The sequence below is a fragment of the Lemur catta genome, chromosome 13 (genome assembly GCF_020740605.2).
Source record: "Lemur catta isolate mLemCat1 chromosome 13, mLemCat1.pri, whole genome shotgun sequence".
NCBI classification, from domain to species: Eukaryota; Metazoa; Chordata; class Mammalia; order Primates; family Lemuridae; genus Lemur; species Lemur catta.
In genome coordinates, this window is record NC_059140.1 from 78,946,845 (window position 1) to 78,967,375 (window position 20,531).

The following is a 20,531-nucleotide window of genomic DNA, read 5'->3' on the forward strand; positions in this document are numbered from 1 at the left end:
GCAATTACAACATTAGGTATTTTTTAAAGGATTACAAGCTATAGATTTAAGTTCATTTTTTGATGTCCAAGTATAGACACTTCACATGATTTACTCACATGATTTATAAATCATATAGTTGATAAGGGAGTAATAGCTAGACTATATAAAGAACTTCTACAACTCAACAACAAAACAACCTGATTCAAAAATAAGCAAAGGACTTAAATAGGCATTTCTCCAAAGAAGATATACAGATAGTCAATAAGCACATGAAAATATGTTCAGCATCATTAGTCATTTGGGAAATGCAAATCAAAACCACAATGAGATAGCACTTCATACCTATTAGGATGGCTGTTAATCTGTTAATTTTTTTTAATTAAGGTAAAATACATATAATTTATCATCTTTACCATTTTTAAGTGTATATTTCAGTGGTAATAAATACATTTATATTCCTTTTTTTCTCCTTCATCCCCTCATCTCCCACCCCTTCCCTGACTCTGGTAACCACAAGTCTACTCTCTACCTTTGTGAAATCTGCTTTTTTAGCTCCCATGTAGAGTGAGATCATGCGATATTTGTCTTTCTGTGCTTGGCTTATTTCACTTATAAAGGCTCCAGTTCTGTCCATGTTACTGCAAATGACAGGATATGTTTTTTCTTTTTCTTTTTGGCTGAATAATATTCCATTGTGTATATGTGCCACATTTGGCTGCTAATTTTTAAGAAGAAAAAGAAAGAAAATAGTCAGTGTTGGTGAAGATGTGGAGAAATTAGAACACTTCATGCATTGCAGATGGGAATGTAAAATGGTACAGCTGCAAGTTTGGTGGTTTCTCGGAAAGTTAAGCTTAGAGCAATAATATGATCCAGCAGTTTCACTCCTAGGTATATACCTGAAGAATTGAAAGCAGGGACTTAAGCAGATATTGTATACCACTGTTCATAGCAGCATTATTGACAAAAGCCAAAAGGTGGCAACAGCCCAAGTGTCCATCAACAGACAAATGTATTAAAAAATGTGGTATATACATACAACGGAATGTATGCATTCACAAAAAGGAATAAAATTCTGACATGTGCTACAACATGGATATGCAAAGTGAAATAAACCATACGTGAAAAGACTTGGTATTGTATGATTCTGCTTATATGAGGTATCTAGAATAGGCAAATTTTTAGAGACAGAAAGTAGAATAGAAGTTACCAGGGACTGGGGGAATAGGGAAATGGGGTTATTGTTTAATGGGTACACAGTTTCTGTATAGGATGATTACAAAAGTTCTAAAATAGATATTGGGGATGGTTGCACAACATTGTGACTATACTTAATGTCACTGAATTGTGCACTTTTAAATGGTTATAATGGTAATTTTTATGTTAGGTATGTTGTACCAAAATAAAAAATTAAAGCAAAATAACCAACCGAACAACAACAAAATAGATTTACTCAGTTATAGCTTTTCACTATCTTTTTTCTTCACAGATTTTTCCTTGTTACTGAAGCACCTGTATATCTTTAAATTGTATGAGTGCTTATTAGATTTTTAAGATTATTGCTACTGGGTTTGTATTGCCTTTGAATTACAAGTGGTGTGATTTTTTAACATTATTTTTATGGCAAAATTTTTTAATGGATCTCCTTTGTTTTGCAGTTACTTCGAGAGCTTAAGCATCCAAACGTCATCGCTCTTCAGAAGGTGTTTCTGTCTCATGCTGATCGGAAAGTGTGGCTTCTTTTTGACTTCGCTGAACATGACCTCTGGGTAAGGTGAATTGCTGGTAGACATGAGCCACTGGTTTCAGTTAGGGGTTGCTAGGAATGACTGAAAACAATTAGGAGCTCCTCTTACTGTGGCATTTACATTTTTAAAATAAAAAGAACTTCATAGAATGTGGTTGGTACATTACCAAGGCTAGAATTGTTTGCTTTGTATTATTTTTGATCCTGTTAATTTGACCTTTGTAACAGATACTAAAGAAAACAATTGAATCTAAAGAGTGTAAGCAATTGTTCAATAATGTTTCATAGTTATAGATGTTTTTTTAAGATAAAAAAAATCACTAATAACTATTTTGCTGTAAAATTTAAAAACATTTCCTTTTATTCTGTAGTGTTAAGGAATATAAAATGAAAAGGTAGTAGCCTTGTGTAGGAGGACGAATATATTTGGAAGACTAGACTGAGATCTAGTAGTTCTACTATTATTTGTCGTATAATATTAGGCAAGTCTCTTAAGGTTCTGAAGCTGTAGTTTCCCCCACCTGGAAAACATAATACTTCTCTTAAGTTTTTTACAGGGTTTTTCTGAGGAGCAATCTTATACTTGAAAATTTTACAAATGAAGTGTACTATACAAATAGGAAACCGTTGTTAATCATTGATTAGATATCATTCACAACTGATATTAAATATTCTAATGTATTTCTTATTTTCATCAGCAGCAATTCAATACAGTCTGTGCCTCATAATAATGAGGTTTCTTTATTTTTTTTAATTATTTTTTAATTTCAGAATATTACAGGGGTACAAATGTTTAGGTTACATGTATTGCCTTTGGACCACCCAAGTCACAGCTACATCCCCATAAAGTTTTTGTCAATGACATCCTGCATATAAAGCAGTGGTCCCGTAAGATTATAATTACCATATTTTTACTTTACCTTTTCTAGGTTTAGATGTGTTTAGATACAAAGATACTTACCATTGTGTTATAATTACCTACAGTATTCAGTACAATAACATGCTATACAGGTTTGTAGCCTAAGAGCAATAGGCTACACCATATAGCCTAGGTGTGTAGTAGGCTATCCCATCTAGGTTTGTGTAAGGACACTCCATTATGTTCCCACAATGACAAAATTGCCTGATGGCACATTCCCCGTTGTTAAGTGATGCATGCCTGTATTGTACTTACTTGAATTGGGCATATTTTTGGGTAGGAAGAATTTTTTGTGGATGAGAGCTTTACTACAAACCAAGACTGGTGTGAAAATAGATTCTACTATCTCTTGTGGCTTTTAGTTATTTTTTGTTTGACGTATGATAAGAATATTTTTGGATACTCAAATTCAAATATTTGAAGATTTTTCAAAGTCAAGTGATTGCAGTATTTATTAATCTAATGCAATGAAGAAAATGATGCTATATTGAAAAAAAATTTTGTAAAATAAGAATTTAAATTGATCTTGTCTAACAAATACAAAACACCTGCTTCTGTTATTTGCACTTGACTAAGCAGATTGTTTTTAAAGTTGGTATTTGAAAAAATCTTGGGTAACTATAAAATTTACTCCTTTATTAAATGTAACAGTTATATTTTTAAAAATCTGAAACATTATCTTGGGGATAAGACTTTCTGATATATAAAATGAAAATCTGTAACAAGATAGCCAAAGTAATTTTGAAACATGTTCACAGAATTTATATACTGATCAATCTTGTGTAAAGAACATCAGTTAATACAGATTACAGTTTAAAAAAACAAATAAACAAACCCTCCATTATTATCTTGTGTTAATTCATTAATAGCTACTTATTCCTATGAACTGCATTTTTTTCTGATATTTAATAAGATCTTTAAAAATTTTGTTGATTTGCATACTTATCTATGTTTACTAAATTTGCATGGCTGTGCTTTTATTGAAATAAATAAAAGAAAAAGTATATACTGATAGGCAAGTGATCATAATATCATGGCTCATTTTCAGAAATCTTAATTTCTATTTTCATGGAGCTGTAGTTTATGTCAATGCTAGATCAATACAAAATAAACTAGAACAAATACCAGTAAAACTATTTAACATGGTAAACTCACCTCTAAAAATAGTAAAATAGTTTCAGACTGTTTGGCTAATTTCCAGAATTAGCCACATTTGCATAAATTTAACTTTAATAGTGTTGATTTCAGAAATTGAAACATGTCTGGCTTTCAGATTTATAAAAGCATTTTCACTCTGTAGATTACTGTTTTTCACGACTAAATGTGATCTATTTCAAGAAGTTATTTGGAAAGAATTGTATCAGAACAGGTAGTAGACACATGAAATTTGTTTCTTTTTTATGAAATTATTGTTCAAGGTTCATCCTGGTTGTAAATTTTTCTTTCTTATTTTGGGTGTTAGTGTCTGTTCTTTTAAAAGAAATCTAATCAAATCAAATTGAGGTTCTATTAAAATTTGTGTAAATTAAGGTAGCCAGTATTCAGTTGAACACTTACCATACTGAAGCCTAATATGAAATCAAATCATATAATCCAAACTTAGGACATTTTCCAGCCCTTGAAATAACCATAGTAGAACATAGAAGATAGTATTGTATTCAATATGATTCCTACCAGGCAGATATGTAAAATTCAGTTTTACATACAGGTACAATCATTATACGTTAGTGAATTTTATTGTATATACTGTTGTACTATGCATATAGATCATCATTAGCTTTATCATATTAATAATCATTTAAGCCAAATGAGTATTTTTAATGTTCATTTTCATTAAAAAATGATAACTCAGTTTACTAAAACTCCTTTATTCATTTTATTTTTTTATTTTAATTAAGATGTTGAAGAGAATTGGCAAAAACAGCGGGGGGAGTAACAAAGCAGTTGCAGTAAAAAGAGTTATTTTTAAAAATCACTTAGGTGTTGGTGAGATTTCACGGTATACATTCCATGCATTTGTTATATAGCCCTGGAATATAAAGAAAATGACAGAAAGAAATCCCCTCATTGTAGTTTTTCAGTTTTAAAACATTGGTAAAAAGTCATTTGTAATATTCTAATGAAAGTGTTAACTGAAGAAATGGATATAGACTCCACTAATTATCTTACCTCTCCTACGTATTTGTTCCTTTCATTCTTACGCAGGCAGGGTTTTATTTTATTTTTTTAAGTGTTCTATTTTTACTAAACTTGGAGAACCAGTGAATCTTCTTAGAGAATAGACTTGATTATCGCATGATATCTTAGGACAGGTGACAATACATTCTAGATTATTAAGTTGTTGTAGATCTGTTTTGTTTGCCTGCTATTGAATACCTTGAAAAAAAAGACTGAGGAGAGGGCTGGGTGTGGTGGCTCACACCGGTAATTCTAGAACTTTGAGAGGCCAAGGAGGGAGGATCACTTGAGGCCAGGAGTTTGAAAACAGCCCGGGCAACATCATGAGACCCCATCGTTACAAAAAAATAGGAAAACAATAAATTAGCCAGGCACGGTGGCATGTGCCTGCAGTCCCAGCTACTCAGGAGGAGGATCCCTTGAGCCCAGGAGTTGTAGTCAGCTCTGATGACACCACTGCACTCTAGCCCAGGTAACAGAGGAAGACCTTGTAGAAGACTGAGAAAAAGAAAATTAAAATAGCATAATGCTGCTAATAAAGTATAGGTTAATCATACTACATATACTCTGATATACTTTACCTTCTTACTAGGTATTCTTTGCTGTATATTTTTACCTTGGAAAGTAAAGCTTTTTTCATTAATCATTACTCTTTATCCATGTCTTATTCTCAGAATGTAGAAAGTGAAAATATTAACCTATAATGTTAAATATCTCACTTTTATTTTTATTGTGGTTACTAATTTCAAGAATATGCTTAATATTCACTTAGATACATGGGTTACAAGTCTGGTCTGTGCAATATTAGTGCCAGGGATATATACAATGGTGTGCAAAGCATAGTTGAATGCAGCTAATAGATTTTCCTGCAATTTAAAGATTAAAGAATTTAAGAATTAAAATGAAGAAGCCTAACAAGAGAATTTGAAACTTTTTAAAAACTTGAGATACATTTCTTTATAAAATAATTTTTATATTTCTAAAGTTGTACTTTGTTTTACTGGCTGTCCAATAACACTATGCATAGAAAGCTTTGATGGATGGTACAAGGCTGTTTCCCTCCCATTGGAATTTTTCATATTATTCCCATGTGAACTGATGATTTACATATTATCATTTTTTTTGTGATTATGTGTATTTTATTGAAATATCGCCTCGCTTTCTTTATAACTTATGTCGTATATAGGAACCATTTACATCCCTTGTCAATCACCCAGACGTATCTCTTAAACTTAATTCTGTTTTGTTTTTTCCCCTCTCATTTTACCAGGACAGAATGAAAAAAAATTCCTACCAGTTAAGTAGGGGTCAAGTGTACTCTGACAGTAATTAAATTTAGTTATACTTTAAAAATAAAAACACATTTCCTACTTGCCTATTGTAATCATTTATTTTCTGAGATATTATCATATATTTAGGGAATGGCATTGTAGCCTCAGTTAGTAGGGAATTTTAAGGTTATTTTTGTTAATTATATTTTCAGTATCTTTGGGAACTCTTCAGTGTTTCTTTTTCTGTTAGGAAAATATTATACATCAAATTATCATTCCTTCTTTTCGTTTTTAAGCTTTTGGTGATATTTTTTCTTTCTTTCAGCATATAATCAAGTTTCACAGAGCTTCTAAAGCAAACAAGAAGCCAGTTCAGTTACCTCGGGGAATGGTGAAGTCACTACTATATCAGATCCTAGATGGTATTCACTACCTGCATGCTAACTGGGTGTTGCACAGGGATTTGGTAAGTTGATCCGTAGTTGAATTTAAACTGGAAAGATGCATTTACAGTTGGACGCTTTTTTAGTTTTCTGTAGATACCAGTGCTATATGTAGGCCTGCAAACCTTATAGAGGAAGTAAGAATGCTGCAGTCCCAAAACACTGAATAATGTGCTTTTTATATAATTCATCCTGCTTCTCTGATGTATACTAGATGGTCTTTATTTCGAGGCAAAAGAAGGCACATGTTTTCCTAAGCTTTTTGTTTCCTTTTGAGTCCGTAAATAAAGCATTGGCTTGTTTTACATTGATTATTAGCTGCCAGGCACACTATGGAAATTGATATATTTATGAATAACTTGAAAATAAAACTTTTGGAGCCTATTGCATACTAATTTACATATTAGAAGAGGAAAATTTTAATTCAATATGCTTATTTTTTAAACCCCTTTATATTAGTAGCAATCTATTGTCCAAAGCCTGTATTTATTTATCATAACTGAAGTATATTATTAGAAACCTTGCCAAGTCTGGGTACATTAAATTTTTAAGAATTTAGAAACTTCAGAAATTAGCTTTCTTATTTTTATGTGGCTAAGTAGTTTATGCCTTTTTCACCCATTTAGCATATATTATTATTCATTAAATTTTCATAGATTTAAATTACTTTAAACCTCAAATTGCCCTTTTGTATTGCATAATTACATTGTGCTTTGTTAGTTCTCCTGTTTGTAAAACTGGCACCTTCATTTCAAACAGTTATAAACACAATAGTAGAAGTGATGATTTTGTCTTTATTTGCATGTGTATGTAGGAAATACCCTGTAGGCTTTGAGGTGAAGCTGATCTGGCCCCTTAGAAGGATATTCCTCCTAAACTGCCCCTATTTAGTACATTTAATCTCTAGCCTTCAGATGAGGTGTCCCAGTGGCACAGTTCTATTTCTTTTACCCAGCTTCAAGAAATCTCCTTGAAATACATTTAAGGGTAGTTATTTTATCTTTAGTTGTCATACCTACAAAGCATTTAGACTAGAACCAATAACACAGCAGAAATTTAGTTGAACTGTTTTCTTTATGCGAACTTTCATTTCTAATAGAATATTTTATTTACAAACAGTAGATTTACAGAAGAGAAATAAGATAAATCATTTGGGTTTTTATGAAGCTGAAAATAAATTTCAGCCTTTAGGAGTGGAGTCAAGTTAGGGAAAAACATTTTGACTTTTTAGCTACCAACCTTTTTTATGATCTCTCAAAGAATAAAGTCTGAGTAAAGGGCATTTTTTCCCCCAGAGTCAATTATACTAAAATAGGTCTACATTTTCTTTTTCTTATAAATTTTTTTTCACTTTTAAAATATGTATGTTTATTAGGTAAATACAGACTGATATTTTAAACCAGTATTTAATTTTTTATGTTAATAACATATAATATACTTGAACCACTTACAGTAGTATTAGCTATAGGAGTAAAAATAATTATGATATCTAATTTCTTTTATCTCTGTTTTGTTCAAGTTCTTTCTACTGATGTAGCTTAAACAGATGCTCTTTGACATGGGGATAGTGTAACAGATCATTTCAGAAGTCTCTGTTAGTGGTATACTCTAAGAAGTGGAGGGCGGAGGGATTAGTGCCCCCTGATAAGGGCAACAAGGGATGCATTGTCTGTAGATGATTTAAAAGTAATAGTAAAACATACTAAAAGTTGTTGCTTTTTATTGTAACCATATGCTGACAATTCTGAACGAGATCAGTAATAAAACACTCTTCTTCAGTGAGGCAAACCACTCCCACTCGTCCATCCCTCTTGGTATGTCACTGCTATCTGTTTAATAGTCTATTTATCCAAAATATTTTCCCAACAGTAATGCAATGTAATTGCTACCTCCTTTGATTATCCTACTTGAGTGAAATTTCTTATAGCATCTAATCCTTCAGGCCCACTGAACCACTGTTTCATTAAAATAATAGCCTCTGCCTCTAATCTAGATCTTACTGGTTCAGGTACCCACCTCTCAAATTCTTCAGTTTCTGAAGGAAAGACTCATTATCATATACATATATATAGATATATGTTTTTTTAATGTGAGCACCTTCCTGATAACTGAAATTTAAGTTTTGGAGTTTTGATGTAATACAGTTTTTCAACTCTAGCTACGTATGATACTACTCTTAAGAACATTGTTCAGAAGCTGTATAGCATAACTTTTTGTAACCTTTTCTTCTCAAATATTCATTATTATTTGCAGATGAAATATTTACCCCATCAGCACAAATAAAGTTAATAGTACATTACATTGTTTGCTCCTTTTCCATCAGGTTTAGATTAAATGTGGCAATACTGACCTTAACTTATCTACGTGGATTTCTAATGCTATGAATTGGTCTGATCAGTTAAGGTACAGGCTTGCCACAAAAATCTTCATAATAAGGTAGATAGTTGTCACAGATACCCTAAAAACACCATTTTAATAATACCCCAGAATGTTGTTGAAGTTTTTGTTTAATAGAATTCACTTTATTAGTAGTCAAAGTACTGGTTTGACATGGTAGAGTTATGAAGTTGTTTGATACGTGTAGTTGAGCTTTTACAATGAGTAGTCCTATTTAATAAATAAAGATTGATTTTGTCACTATTAATCATCACATAGTAGCAGGTTAGTAACTGAAGTCTGTCATCTTTGGTAGGATAGAGATTTATTAATTCTGGAACCCTTTTTGGGCTGAGGGTGGTAATAAGTGCATATACATGAGTGTTTTAAGAAAAATGGACTGTAAAGGAAACACAAGCAGTATTTATTTTTGTGAGATAATTCACGGATCCAAACCAAATTTTTAGCTTTAGAACATTAAAATATGTATGCATACATTGTTGCTTATACACTTAATGTGTTTGCTGTTGAGTAGAGATAAATAAAAACAAAGGTATGTGTGATACATTAGCTTTGCTCTTTCCCATGACTACTCTCTTCCCCTTCGTTCTTTTATTCTCCTCCTCTCCTTGGGAAGTGAGAGTAGTTTGGCTAACAGTCCATAGTCCTGGTCCTGATATCACCATCTGTATTACTCAGGGCTCTCCAGAGAAACGGAAGCAACAAGATGTCGATAGGAAGGTAGGTAGGTAGCGAGAGCTTTATTTTAAGCACTTGACTCATACGATTGTGGAGGCTTGGTAAATCCAAAATCTGCAGAGTAGGCCACAGGCTGGAGACTTAGGAAAGAGTTGTAGTTCTAGTCTAAAGGCAGACTGCTGGCAGAATTCCTTCTTGTTCAGGAGAGGTCAGTCTTTGTTCTATCAAGGCCTTCAATTTATTGGAGGAGGTTTATCCACGTTAAGGAGGGTAATCTGGGCCTGGTATGGTGGTTCATGCCTGTAATCCCTGCAGTTTAGGAGGCTGAGGCTGGGGGATCACTTGAGGCCAAGAGTTCAGTTGTCTATGCTAGACAACATAGCAAGACCCCATCTCTTAAAAAGAAAAAAAAGTGAAGATAATCTCTTTTACTCAAAGTCCACTGATTTAAATGTTAATCTCATCTAAAAACACCTTCACAGAAATATCCAGAATAGTGTTTGACCAAACATCGGGGCACTGTGGCCCAGCCAAGTTGACACATAAAATTAGTCATCCTGTAAATGAATAAACAGAGGCAGAAGTTGAAATAATGTGGGATAAGTTATTTTTCTTCCCTCCCCCATCCAGTTAAACTGCTTATATAAAATAGGAGTATTGGATTAAGGCATACTAAGAAGCTTTACCTGGTAAAAAGAAGAACCAAGTGGGAAATAGTTATGAAAACATCGAGTAAAGGTGTGTTTGACCTTTTTGTACTGGTGTTCTTTTATGTCACTTATTTTTTCCAATTTTTTTCTTTAATCTTAAGGTTGGAACATTGCCATCATAGTTCATTTACATGAATATGCATATTTATATTTACTTTATCCAAAAACATCTTAAGGCCCCTTCTGTGTAAATTTAATCGTAGATAAGGTGGCAGTGCCTACTACTTTCTTCTAAACATTCCAGCTGTTCTAAACTTGAAACTTTTGAAACACTATATTTAACCAACCAGTCCATTACTAGTCATAACATAAATACAGATGCTCCTTGACATGGAATGGCATTACATCCTGGTAAACCCATCATAAGTTGAAAATATTGTAAGTCAAAAATGCATCTAATACACCTGACCTACCAGACATCAGAGCTTAGCCCAGCCTACCTTATATGTGCTCAGAACACATTAGCCTATAGTTGGGCAAAATCATCTAACACAAGGACTATTTTATAACAAAGTGTAGAATATCTCACGTAATTTATTGAATACTATACTGAAAGTGAAAAACAGAGTGGTTGTATGGGTATTCAAAGTATAGTTTCTACTGAATGCACATCGCTTTTGCACCATCTTAAAGTGAAAAAAATATAAGTTGAACCATCATAAATTGGGGACTGTAATTTCTAGCTATGTTGCTCATTTTGGGGGGTGCTTTTTAAAATTTTCTAATGCACACATTGTTAGATATATTTTAGGATTTTTGTGGAAAATACACAGCTATATCAGACCATAGGAATGTTTTACACTTAAATCAGAGTTTAAGTCTTTGGCTTTTGATGTATTTTCTAAGAAAATTAATTGAAAGTAGAGCAGTAGTTATATAACTAGCATATTAGCCATTGATTTTTGTTAAGTATATGTACTAGAGTTCTCCAGAGAAACAAAACCAATTGGATGGATGTATGAGAGGGGTTATATTAGGGGAATTGGCTCATGAAATTATGAAAGCTGAGAAGTCCCATGGTAGGCTGTCTGCAAGCTGGAGAACCAGGGAAGCTAGTAGCGTGGCTCAGTCCAACTACAAAGGCCAGGGAACCAGGGGAGCCGATGGTGTAACTCTCAATCTGAGGCCAAAGGCTTGAGTACCTAGGGGGCCACTGATGGAGGTCCCAGAGTCCAAAGGCCAGAGAACCTGGAATTCTGATGTCCAAGGACAGAAGACGGGTGTGCCAGTGGCAGAAGAGAGAGAGAATTTACCTTTCCTCTGCTTTTTTGTTCTATGGGGGCCCTCAGCTGATTGGATGGTGCCCATTTACACTTGGTGAGGGTAGAACTTTCTCAATCTACTCATTCACATGCCAATCTCTTCCAGAAACACCCTCACAAACTCACCCAGAAATAATGCTTTACTGGATATGGGCATCCCTTAATCCAGTCAAGTTGACAACTAAAATTAACCATCACAGTATATATCAAGTTCTCATATGGTCATTAATGTTTTCTATTTTTTAAAATATCTAACATCCAAAATTTCATTTTAATGGTTACTGTAATGAAGTTTTATTATTGTGGTAGTTAACTTGGACAAGCAGACACATAGCATGTATTTTTTTGTATTTTAGTCCTGTTGTACTAATTGGCATACAATATGAGATACACTATGACTTTTCAATGTAGTTAGTTTTGTTTGTTTCTTCAAGCTGAATTATAACATTGTATATGAAATTTGGAGTGTTTTTGAGTATTGAAACTATTGCAGCTGTCTCCTTATTGGCCACTTGTAACCTAAACCAATTCAAAATAGTATCAAAATAGTATTTTATGCTATGATAAAAATTTTTAGAAAATAAATCTCTACAGAGATTTCCTTTGGGAGTATCCCAGTGGAGATGTACTGCCATGAGGAGTACATGATGTGAAATAGTCCAGTGTGCCACTGCATAAGCATACCTGAAAGATGCTAGAGCTATTTCAAAACTTTAATCCAACTTATTTTTTTAAAAATCTGATAGTGCTGCTGTCCTGCACTTTATTTTAATTATACTGGGTGACTTGAAACCGCTTGGTAGGACTTCATCTGTCCTTAGTTTCCTAGAAACTGTTAAGTAAGATCAAAATCTTGGAGTGACCCATTGACTCACACTCAGTTTCATAGGGTACACTTTGTCAAGGTATCTCATTATGTATTGATAGTAGCATGATGAATTATTAGGGCATTTTGGATCTGGGTTTTATTTGAGTGTTAGGCAAAGTGAAAAACACCTGATTTATTAGTTTTGCTTACCAATACTAATGCTTGCTCATGGCTATATGGGATTTTGTTTTTGTTTGAGATACATTTTTGTATTGTCTGCTCAACTCTCCTACTAGTAAGTGGAAAAACTGAGAAGAAGTTGAATGACTTGACTATGGTTACTCAGAACTATAGCAAAGCTGGACTACTGAATTTTGGATTTTTCCTCTAGGTCAGTGATTTTTAAATTACAGATCATAAGCCATAGAGGAGTCAAGAAATCACACAACACAAGCAGCTTTTGTTTTTGTTTTTTATTAAAGAAATAGAATAGAGAAAATATGACAGTGCACCCTGTGTTAAGTGCAATTATTGTTTCTTGAAACTTTTGATTCCATTATTTATGTTTATATGTGAATATTGTCATATAATGTTAAATGATGTTTTTTCTGTGAGTTGTGTTCAAAAAGATTTGAAAGCTACTGTACTAAGCTAATATTTCCCAGAGGGTATTTGCTATGCTTAGAGGGACAAAAACATCAAGAAGCTTAGAAAATACTCAGCCCCAAATTATAAGTACCTTAATGGTTTATACAAACTTCTTTACCTTGATAATAAAACCATTTTGAATAACAGTAGCTCTTTAGGAAGTATAGTTTTCTACATAGGGATTATATTCAATATATGGGCAGTAGAATTTCAGGAACAACCTGAAATTTCACTTTCTTTTATACCTTTCCAAATTGTTTGAATAGTTTGTAGTTTGCATTATTGTTACAATCAGAAAAAGTGTTTTAATTTGGACCAGAAAACTGAGGAGAATGTTTATTTATTATTTTATTAAAGTTTACATATAATATTTGATGTGGTTTTGTGTATTTTATGTTGGTAAAGGATGACTGTTATTTTTAAAAACAAGCATACATATATGGGCCTGCGGAGAGAAAGCAGCCTGCCTTCCAGGCCTCTCCTCTCACTATCCGTGCCCTTCTCTGTGCTGTAGCTTGTTTGAAATGAGTGTTGGATGAACATAGTAAGCATGTTTCTTTAAAGCAGCTTTTGTGGAAGAAAAATGCATTGTAATTGTCAGACTTAATCATTGTTCATTACGTTAGCTTTGCTTCCTTTATTGGGAACTCCAAGGATTTACTCTAATTGTAACTTTTCTTGTTTAATTGGGTAGCTAGTAAAACACAAGATTGCATCCATAAAATTTAGGCTTGAGGATAAAACTTGGGTTTGGTAACAACTGATTAAGGCAAACTTACAATGAGGTTCGCATTAATTTTAGTTAACATTATGAATATTGTGTTTATTCTAAAGTATATTTATTTAAATGACCAATTATTTTCCTTCTGTAAGCAGATTCCTTCTGTTAAACAACCCATTTAGTTTGTTGATAAATACTACATTTGCTTAATTTTGATATTGAGCATATACAATGGACTGAGTTCTATTATATGTTACAAAAAAAGTAGTCCACTTCATTTTACTAAATGTCACAACTGCAAATAGCATACATGTTTATATGGGCGGATTACAAATTGATAATAAAAAATATTTTTTCAGACACTTTATCAGTGCAGTGCCAGAATTTTTTTAGTCAAGACTTCTCACCAGTCAAGAATGGTTGTTCTAAATTGTCTTATCTGGCCGGGCGTGGTGGCTCACGCCTGTAATCCTAGCACTCTGGGAGGCCGAGATGGGTGGATTGTTGGAGCTCAGGAGTTCGAGACCAGCCTGAGCAAGAGCAAGACACCGTCTCTACTAAAAAAAATGGAAACAAATTATATGGACAACTAAAAATATATATAGAAAAAATTAGCCAGGCATGGTGGCGCATGCCTGTAGTCTCAGCTCCTGGGGAGGCTGAGGCAGGAGGATTGCTTGAGCCCAGGAGTTTGAGGTTGCTGTGAGCTAGGCTGATTCCATGGCACTCTATCTAGCCTGGGCAACAGAGTAAGACTCTGTCTCAAAAATAAAATAAAATAAAATAAAATAAATTGTCTTATCAAGATTTGTTTTAGAGTTTAAGATGATGTTTTTGAGTGATCCTGAAAATTGACTAGACGTAGAGGATTATCTGAGTTTTTCTCCATTCTTAACAATAATAGATGTTATGCATCATTATGTAATTTATATAACTGTTCCCATTTTTATAAACAAGATTTATTATCATCCACAGCAGTGTGTTTCAGAAAAACAGGACAGATTTGGGAACAAGGATTTATCAGATCTCTGTCTCAATCAGATATAAGCTTTTATTTGATTTAATATGATGTTAATTTGGTAACAACCAAATTTTTCTCTTTTAACCTTTTGACTTTCACATTAGCAAAAGAGAAAATACACTGTCTGTAGTCAGACTACCAAGAAATGGGCTAAATACGGTGGCTCACGCCTGTAATCCCAACACTTAGGAAGCCAAGGTGGGAGGATCGCTTGAGGGCAGAAGTTTGAGACCAACCTGGGCAACATAGCAAGACCCTGTCTCTACAAATAATTTAGAAAATTAGCTGGGTGTGATGGTGCATGCCTGTAGTCTTACCTACTTGGGAAGCTGAGTTGGGAGGATTACTTGAGCCAGGAATTTGAAATTACAGTGAGCTATGATCAGGCCACTGTACTCCAGCCTGGGTGACAAAGTGAGACTCTAACTCTTTAAAAAATATATATATACACACACACACACACACACACACACACACACACACACACACCCCAAAAATGATTGAATTATACTGTGAAAAAGCATATAAAAATTAATATTCCAGTCTAACTTTATAGTAATAGAGTCAGGCTTTAGACGAGTATTAAATTACTTTCCAGATTTCTGAAGATTTGCAAACATACTTTAATGTATTAGATAAAGTTTTCTCTTATCTCAGCTAAAATTGTTATCTAAACCTATTTTAAGTCACTGGTGCCCTTGGCACATAAACCTTACATTAAGTCTTTGTCAGTTTGACAACCTTTCCTCTTTACTAAATATAAGCAAATGAGAAATGGTCAAATAAGAGGGCAAAAGTAAGTCTTCCTACAGAAACGAGCACAAGCAACAGTTCAACCCAAAAGTTCATCTTGTGTGAATTTTTATAAATGTTGTTTGAATCAACACAGGAATTTTTTTTTAATTTAGTAAAACTAAAAGTTTTCTCAGGTACAATTAGATGTAAAATCAGTGACATTTACTAGATTAACTATTGAAAAAATGTTTCTTTACTAAAGTCTCCTACCATCCTCCCAAGTACACCTGGATTTTACTTTCCCTTATACAATGATCACTTTTATAATGACCTATGTCCATTTTTATTATTTATGTGTAATTTGCCCCCAGATTTTTATCATGCTGTAAGTATACTAAGTAGGTATGTAAACTGAGGATTCCTCACTCTGTTATAAAACAGCTGAATTTCTAAGATTAATTTCAATTCTGAATTTCCCATCTTTTCATATCACAAATAGGCTTGTAAGTCAGGTCAGTATGGTTTAAGAGACCTGTTTAACAAAAACATAGAAGGTCGAAGATAGACTGCTAATTTTTTTTAGCTCATTGTTCTAAAAATATGTTTACGTAAACACCTTGTACTATTTGAAATAAAGATCGTTTTTTGTTTTCCCTAATTTCATGGACTAATAGACCTTAACCTTGGAAGTGTAGTAATTCTTGGTAATATCTGTAGCAGATAACCATCTTGTCACTACTTGAACATTTCCAGCATGGCTAATTTTCTGTCTTACTAGGGTAGACTTACTGTTACACAGCTGTAATCCTTAGAAAATAGAGTCAAAATTTTGGAATTAATAATACTCATCCTTTGGGCCCTCTCTGCTTTGATCTTCTCTTTTATTTTTTTCCCCCTCTGATTAATACCAGCTGGTAAAACCAAATGATGTCTGAGCCTGCATGTTGAAGGGGGGGAGGGGAAATCTATAAAAGAAGTAGAGAGGAGTAATAAAAGGGGCAGGCATGGTGGCTCACACCTGTGATCCTAGCCCTCTGGGAGGCTGAGGCAGGAGGATTGCTTGAGGCCAGGAGTTTGAGGTTACAGTGAGCTAATGATGCCACTGCACTCTCTCCCAGGAGATAGAGCGAGACTCTGTCTCAAAAAGAAAAAAAAAAGGATTAACAAAAGGAGCAATTATGAAGAAAAATAAAAAAGAGTTGCATATGTTAGGGAGCAATAGAGAGTCTTAGGTTATCTATCCCTGAGTAATCGTTTTCTGTCATCGTGGGCTGAAGAGGAAAAGTCAAGACCCTATTGTAGTGGGCTTAAGGTTTGTGTGAGTCTTGGTTCCACCACTTATGTAACCTTGGGAAGGGTTAACCTCCCTAAGTGTTACTTTTCTCATCTATAAAATGGGGCCAGACCTGTGTTTTTGTCCTTTTGGTGGAGATTCATATGAAACATTAGGACTGTGGCCCATAATAAACGTTCAGTAAGTGCATATTACTTTCAGTCCATCATCAAGTTGCCCTGGGAATACAGGCACCACAGAGACAGGAACTTTATCCATTTTTTTTTTTTTACTGCTATAACATCACTATCTAGATTATCACATGGTGCCTGTTGGATGCACATAAATAACTTATCAGATGAATAAATGGATTCTTGTCAGTTCTACCTTCAAAATGTATCTCAGTTCCAGCTACAGTAAGACCTTCCTTTAACTCAAATTTGAATATAGTACAATTGGCAATTGGTTCTAATCATCTGCCTGGTGTCTTTTCTGAAAGAAGAGTGAACTGTGGTGATTATGCTGAGGAGAGAGAGGAAACCATGGAGGAAAAGGGCAAATTTGGCAGGGATTCTGGAATTCTAGCCCAGGAGCCCTGGGTCAATCCAATAAATCAGTTACCAGCCACAAGGAGATTCCAGAATTCCCTGCTGCCAGGACATGGATTTGGATTTACCAGATAGGCATCAAGATTGCTAGTTGGTAGAGGCTCACCGTGTTCATTTTATTAATCTCTATTTACCCTACAATAACCTGACCCCACACTTTACTCCATTGAATTTCTTGGACTCCATTAATTACCTATGGCCTCACTTATTTCTGTTACCACTGCTCTAATCCAGGCCACCTGGATTACTGCAAAAACTCCCCAGTGACCTTCCCCTCTTGTCCACTTGTGCATGTTTAATCTAATACCTACAATAAGAATGTTTCATTAAAAATAATTACATCATGTCATTCTGGTATCTAAAATTTCTCAATAGCTTTCCACTTGGGAGACTGGTACATTCAGAATCTGTCCTAAACACATTGTTTGTTATGATGTCTTTTTACTACAATGGAAGCTACACCATTATTTTATGTACCACTGAGAAAGCAAGCATACTGCCAAATTCACCGTCACACCACAGGTTATAAGATACATCTCATTTTCAGAAATACCAAAATTTAGAGAAGAAAGTGAAAATTAGAATCCATGAAGTACATTTTTTCTTGTCATATAGTAATGGCTAGGACTTATTTAATACAGTAGCAAATAATAGAAGTGACTATTATTTCTGTCTTTAATTTCACTATTATATATGATGTTTGCTCTGGGGTTTTAAAGATCAGGTTAAGGATGTTCCTTTCTGTGCCTGCTTAAGTTGTTTGTTTCTAACTGAAGAATAGATTTTATTAAATGCTTTTTCTGCATCTTCTGAGATGATCATATGGTTATTTCAGTTAATCTGTTAGTGTGGTAAATTACACTTATATGGTTTTATTTTGTTTTTAATGTTGAACTCTCCTTGCATTAGTGGGACCAACACTACTTGGTCATGGTTTTTTTCATTTACTACTGTATTACCTTTACCATGTCATCTGTCTTCACAAATGAAATTGGTCATTAATTTTCTGTTTGTGTATTACCTTTGTCCTGTTTTGTTATCATGATTATATTAGCCTCAGAAAATGATTTTAGTCTCTGGAATAGTTTGTATAATTTAAGGATTATTTATTCTTTAAAAGGTTGGTAAAAGTCATCTGTAAGACTCTTACTCTGGTGCACTGGAGTATGGATGACTTTTGACTACCATTTCAATTTCTTTAGTGATTATTAAGCTATTTAGCTATTCTATAAAACTCTGGATTAAATAAGCATTTTAAAATAAGATACAAATTACCATAACTGGTTCTAGTAAAGAAGTAGAACAACAACTAAATAGATCAGTAACTATGAAAAGAATAAAGACGTATGTCACAGGGGTACCTCTAAAAAATGTAAAAAGTACAAATGGTTTCTCAGTTGCTTCAAACCCACAATTAGCAGGTAATCCTACATTATATAAGCAGTTGCCAAACAGTTCAAAAGAAAAGACATTTTCTTAATAACTTTGTGGGAAGAAAGCATAACACTGGCACAGAACCTGATAGAGATAATGCCTACAACCCTAGACCAGTATCACATGTAAATATTTATGTGTATATCTTAAGTAAAATGTTAGCAAATAGGATCCAGGTGGACTTAAAAGAATCCTGTGCTGTAAGTAAATGAGGCACGTTTTAAGAATGTGAGGATGATTCTGTATTTGGAAACCGATTAACAAAATTCACTTTTTTAATAGTGCTGAGAGAATAACACTATGGTTATTTCAATAGTTGTAAAGGTAACACTTTTACAAAATTCAGTATTTGACAAATTTCAGTGTTTATTTCTGGTTGACATTCTTAATAAAATAAGAAAAGAAGGAAACTTCCAACCATGAAAAATGTGTATCCCGTGTCTCAACCCATATCCCCAATAAACAGCCTTTATTAATCAAATATTCCATCACCACGGGTGTTTAACAATGTTCTGGAACAGTTCTCGTTCAGAAATAAATAGTCATGATAGGGATTGGTTAAATAAAATAGGATAAATGCAGTAATACTATTCAACTGTTAAATCAGTTTACATAGAGAAATTTGTTTACTGTTGAGCAAACAAAAACAGGAATCAAGAGCTTTTGTAAGATATTTATATTAAATGTAAATAATACAGATTTAGAGAAATCTGGAACTATGTCCAGAAAAATGTTTGTAATGATTTCAGTCTATGAGGTGAGATTTCAGGCGAATTTCACTTCCTGTATACTTTGCTTTATTGTTTTAATTTTCTACAAGAAGGTATATTTTTGTTACTTTAATTTTTAGAAAATTATTGATAATAATAAACAGTTTAATCTGTAAAAGTCATAAATAGATGAAAAGCTAGAAAGTGACCAAAAGCAATTAGGAGTATCTCATAGAGTGGTACAGAAAATTCATCTTGAAGGCATATCCAATCATGCATGGGACCCACCTCAGCCCCTCAACCCCCGAGAAGTTTTTACTTAAGAACCACTGTAGTAGTGAATCACTATTATAGTGTTAGCTGCTATTTTAATTATCTAATTATAGTATGTCTAAGACTTTTTATATATTGGGCTTTTATGTGCATTAGTCACATTTAATCTATGCAACAACCCTAGATTGTCATTATTTTTATCTATATTTTATAAATGAAGAAATGGAAGTTGAGATTACATAACTCGTAGCTGATAGCATCCCTGATTTTTTTCAGGCATATTCTTAACCACTTAACTGTATCTCCTCTGAAGAAGTCCATCACATTCCTCAAATATTTAGGGGGAGAAGAGAGTTGGAGAACTGTTGGTCTAAGGTCTCCTGTGTCTGTTGGTATACAGAAAAATAAGTTATTACTGTAGTATCAGATAAAGTACATTTTATTTCAAAAGATTGAAACACATGACATCGGAAGGATTAAAGTAGTGAAAATACAACAAAGAACTTATGGTCTGTTCAGTTTGGCAGTTGTACAAAAAGAAATAGAATATATATACCTTGACATTTTTCTATCAAATTATGACACAATTTTTTAAATAAAGAATGAGCCAGCCAGGCATGATAGCTCATGTCTGTAATCCCAGCACTTTGGGAGGCTGAGGCAGGACAATCACTTTAGGCCAGAAGTTCAAGACCAGCCTGGGTAACATAGCA

At 33.6% G+C, this 20,531-nt stretch overlaps 1 protein-coding gene across 4 annotated transcripts in view; it reads left to right on the forward strand.

Annotated features, from left to right (window-relative positions):
* CDK8 (cyclin dependent kinase 8) overlaps positions 1–20,531 on the forward strand; it is a 96,631-nt gene that overhangs the window by 50,102 nt on the left and 25,998 nt on the right. For 3 of the 4 annotated variants that reach the window (XM_045567597.1, XM_045567598.1, XM_045567599.1), the window contains exons 3-4: positions 1,641–1,751; positions 6,423–6,563. In XM_045567597.1, coding sequence (XP_045423553.1) covers positions 1,641–1,751; positions 6,423–6,563 — 252 coding nt within the window. Of the gene's footprint in view, positions 1–1,640; positions 1,752–6,422; positions 6,564–20,531 lie in introns of those variants that run through there. The other variant, XM_045567602.1, reaches the window with a different exon arrangement.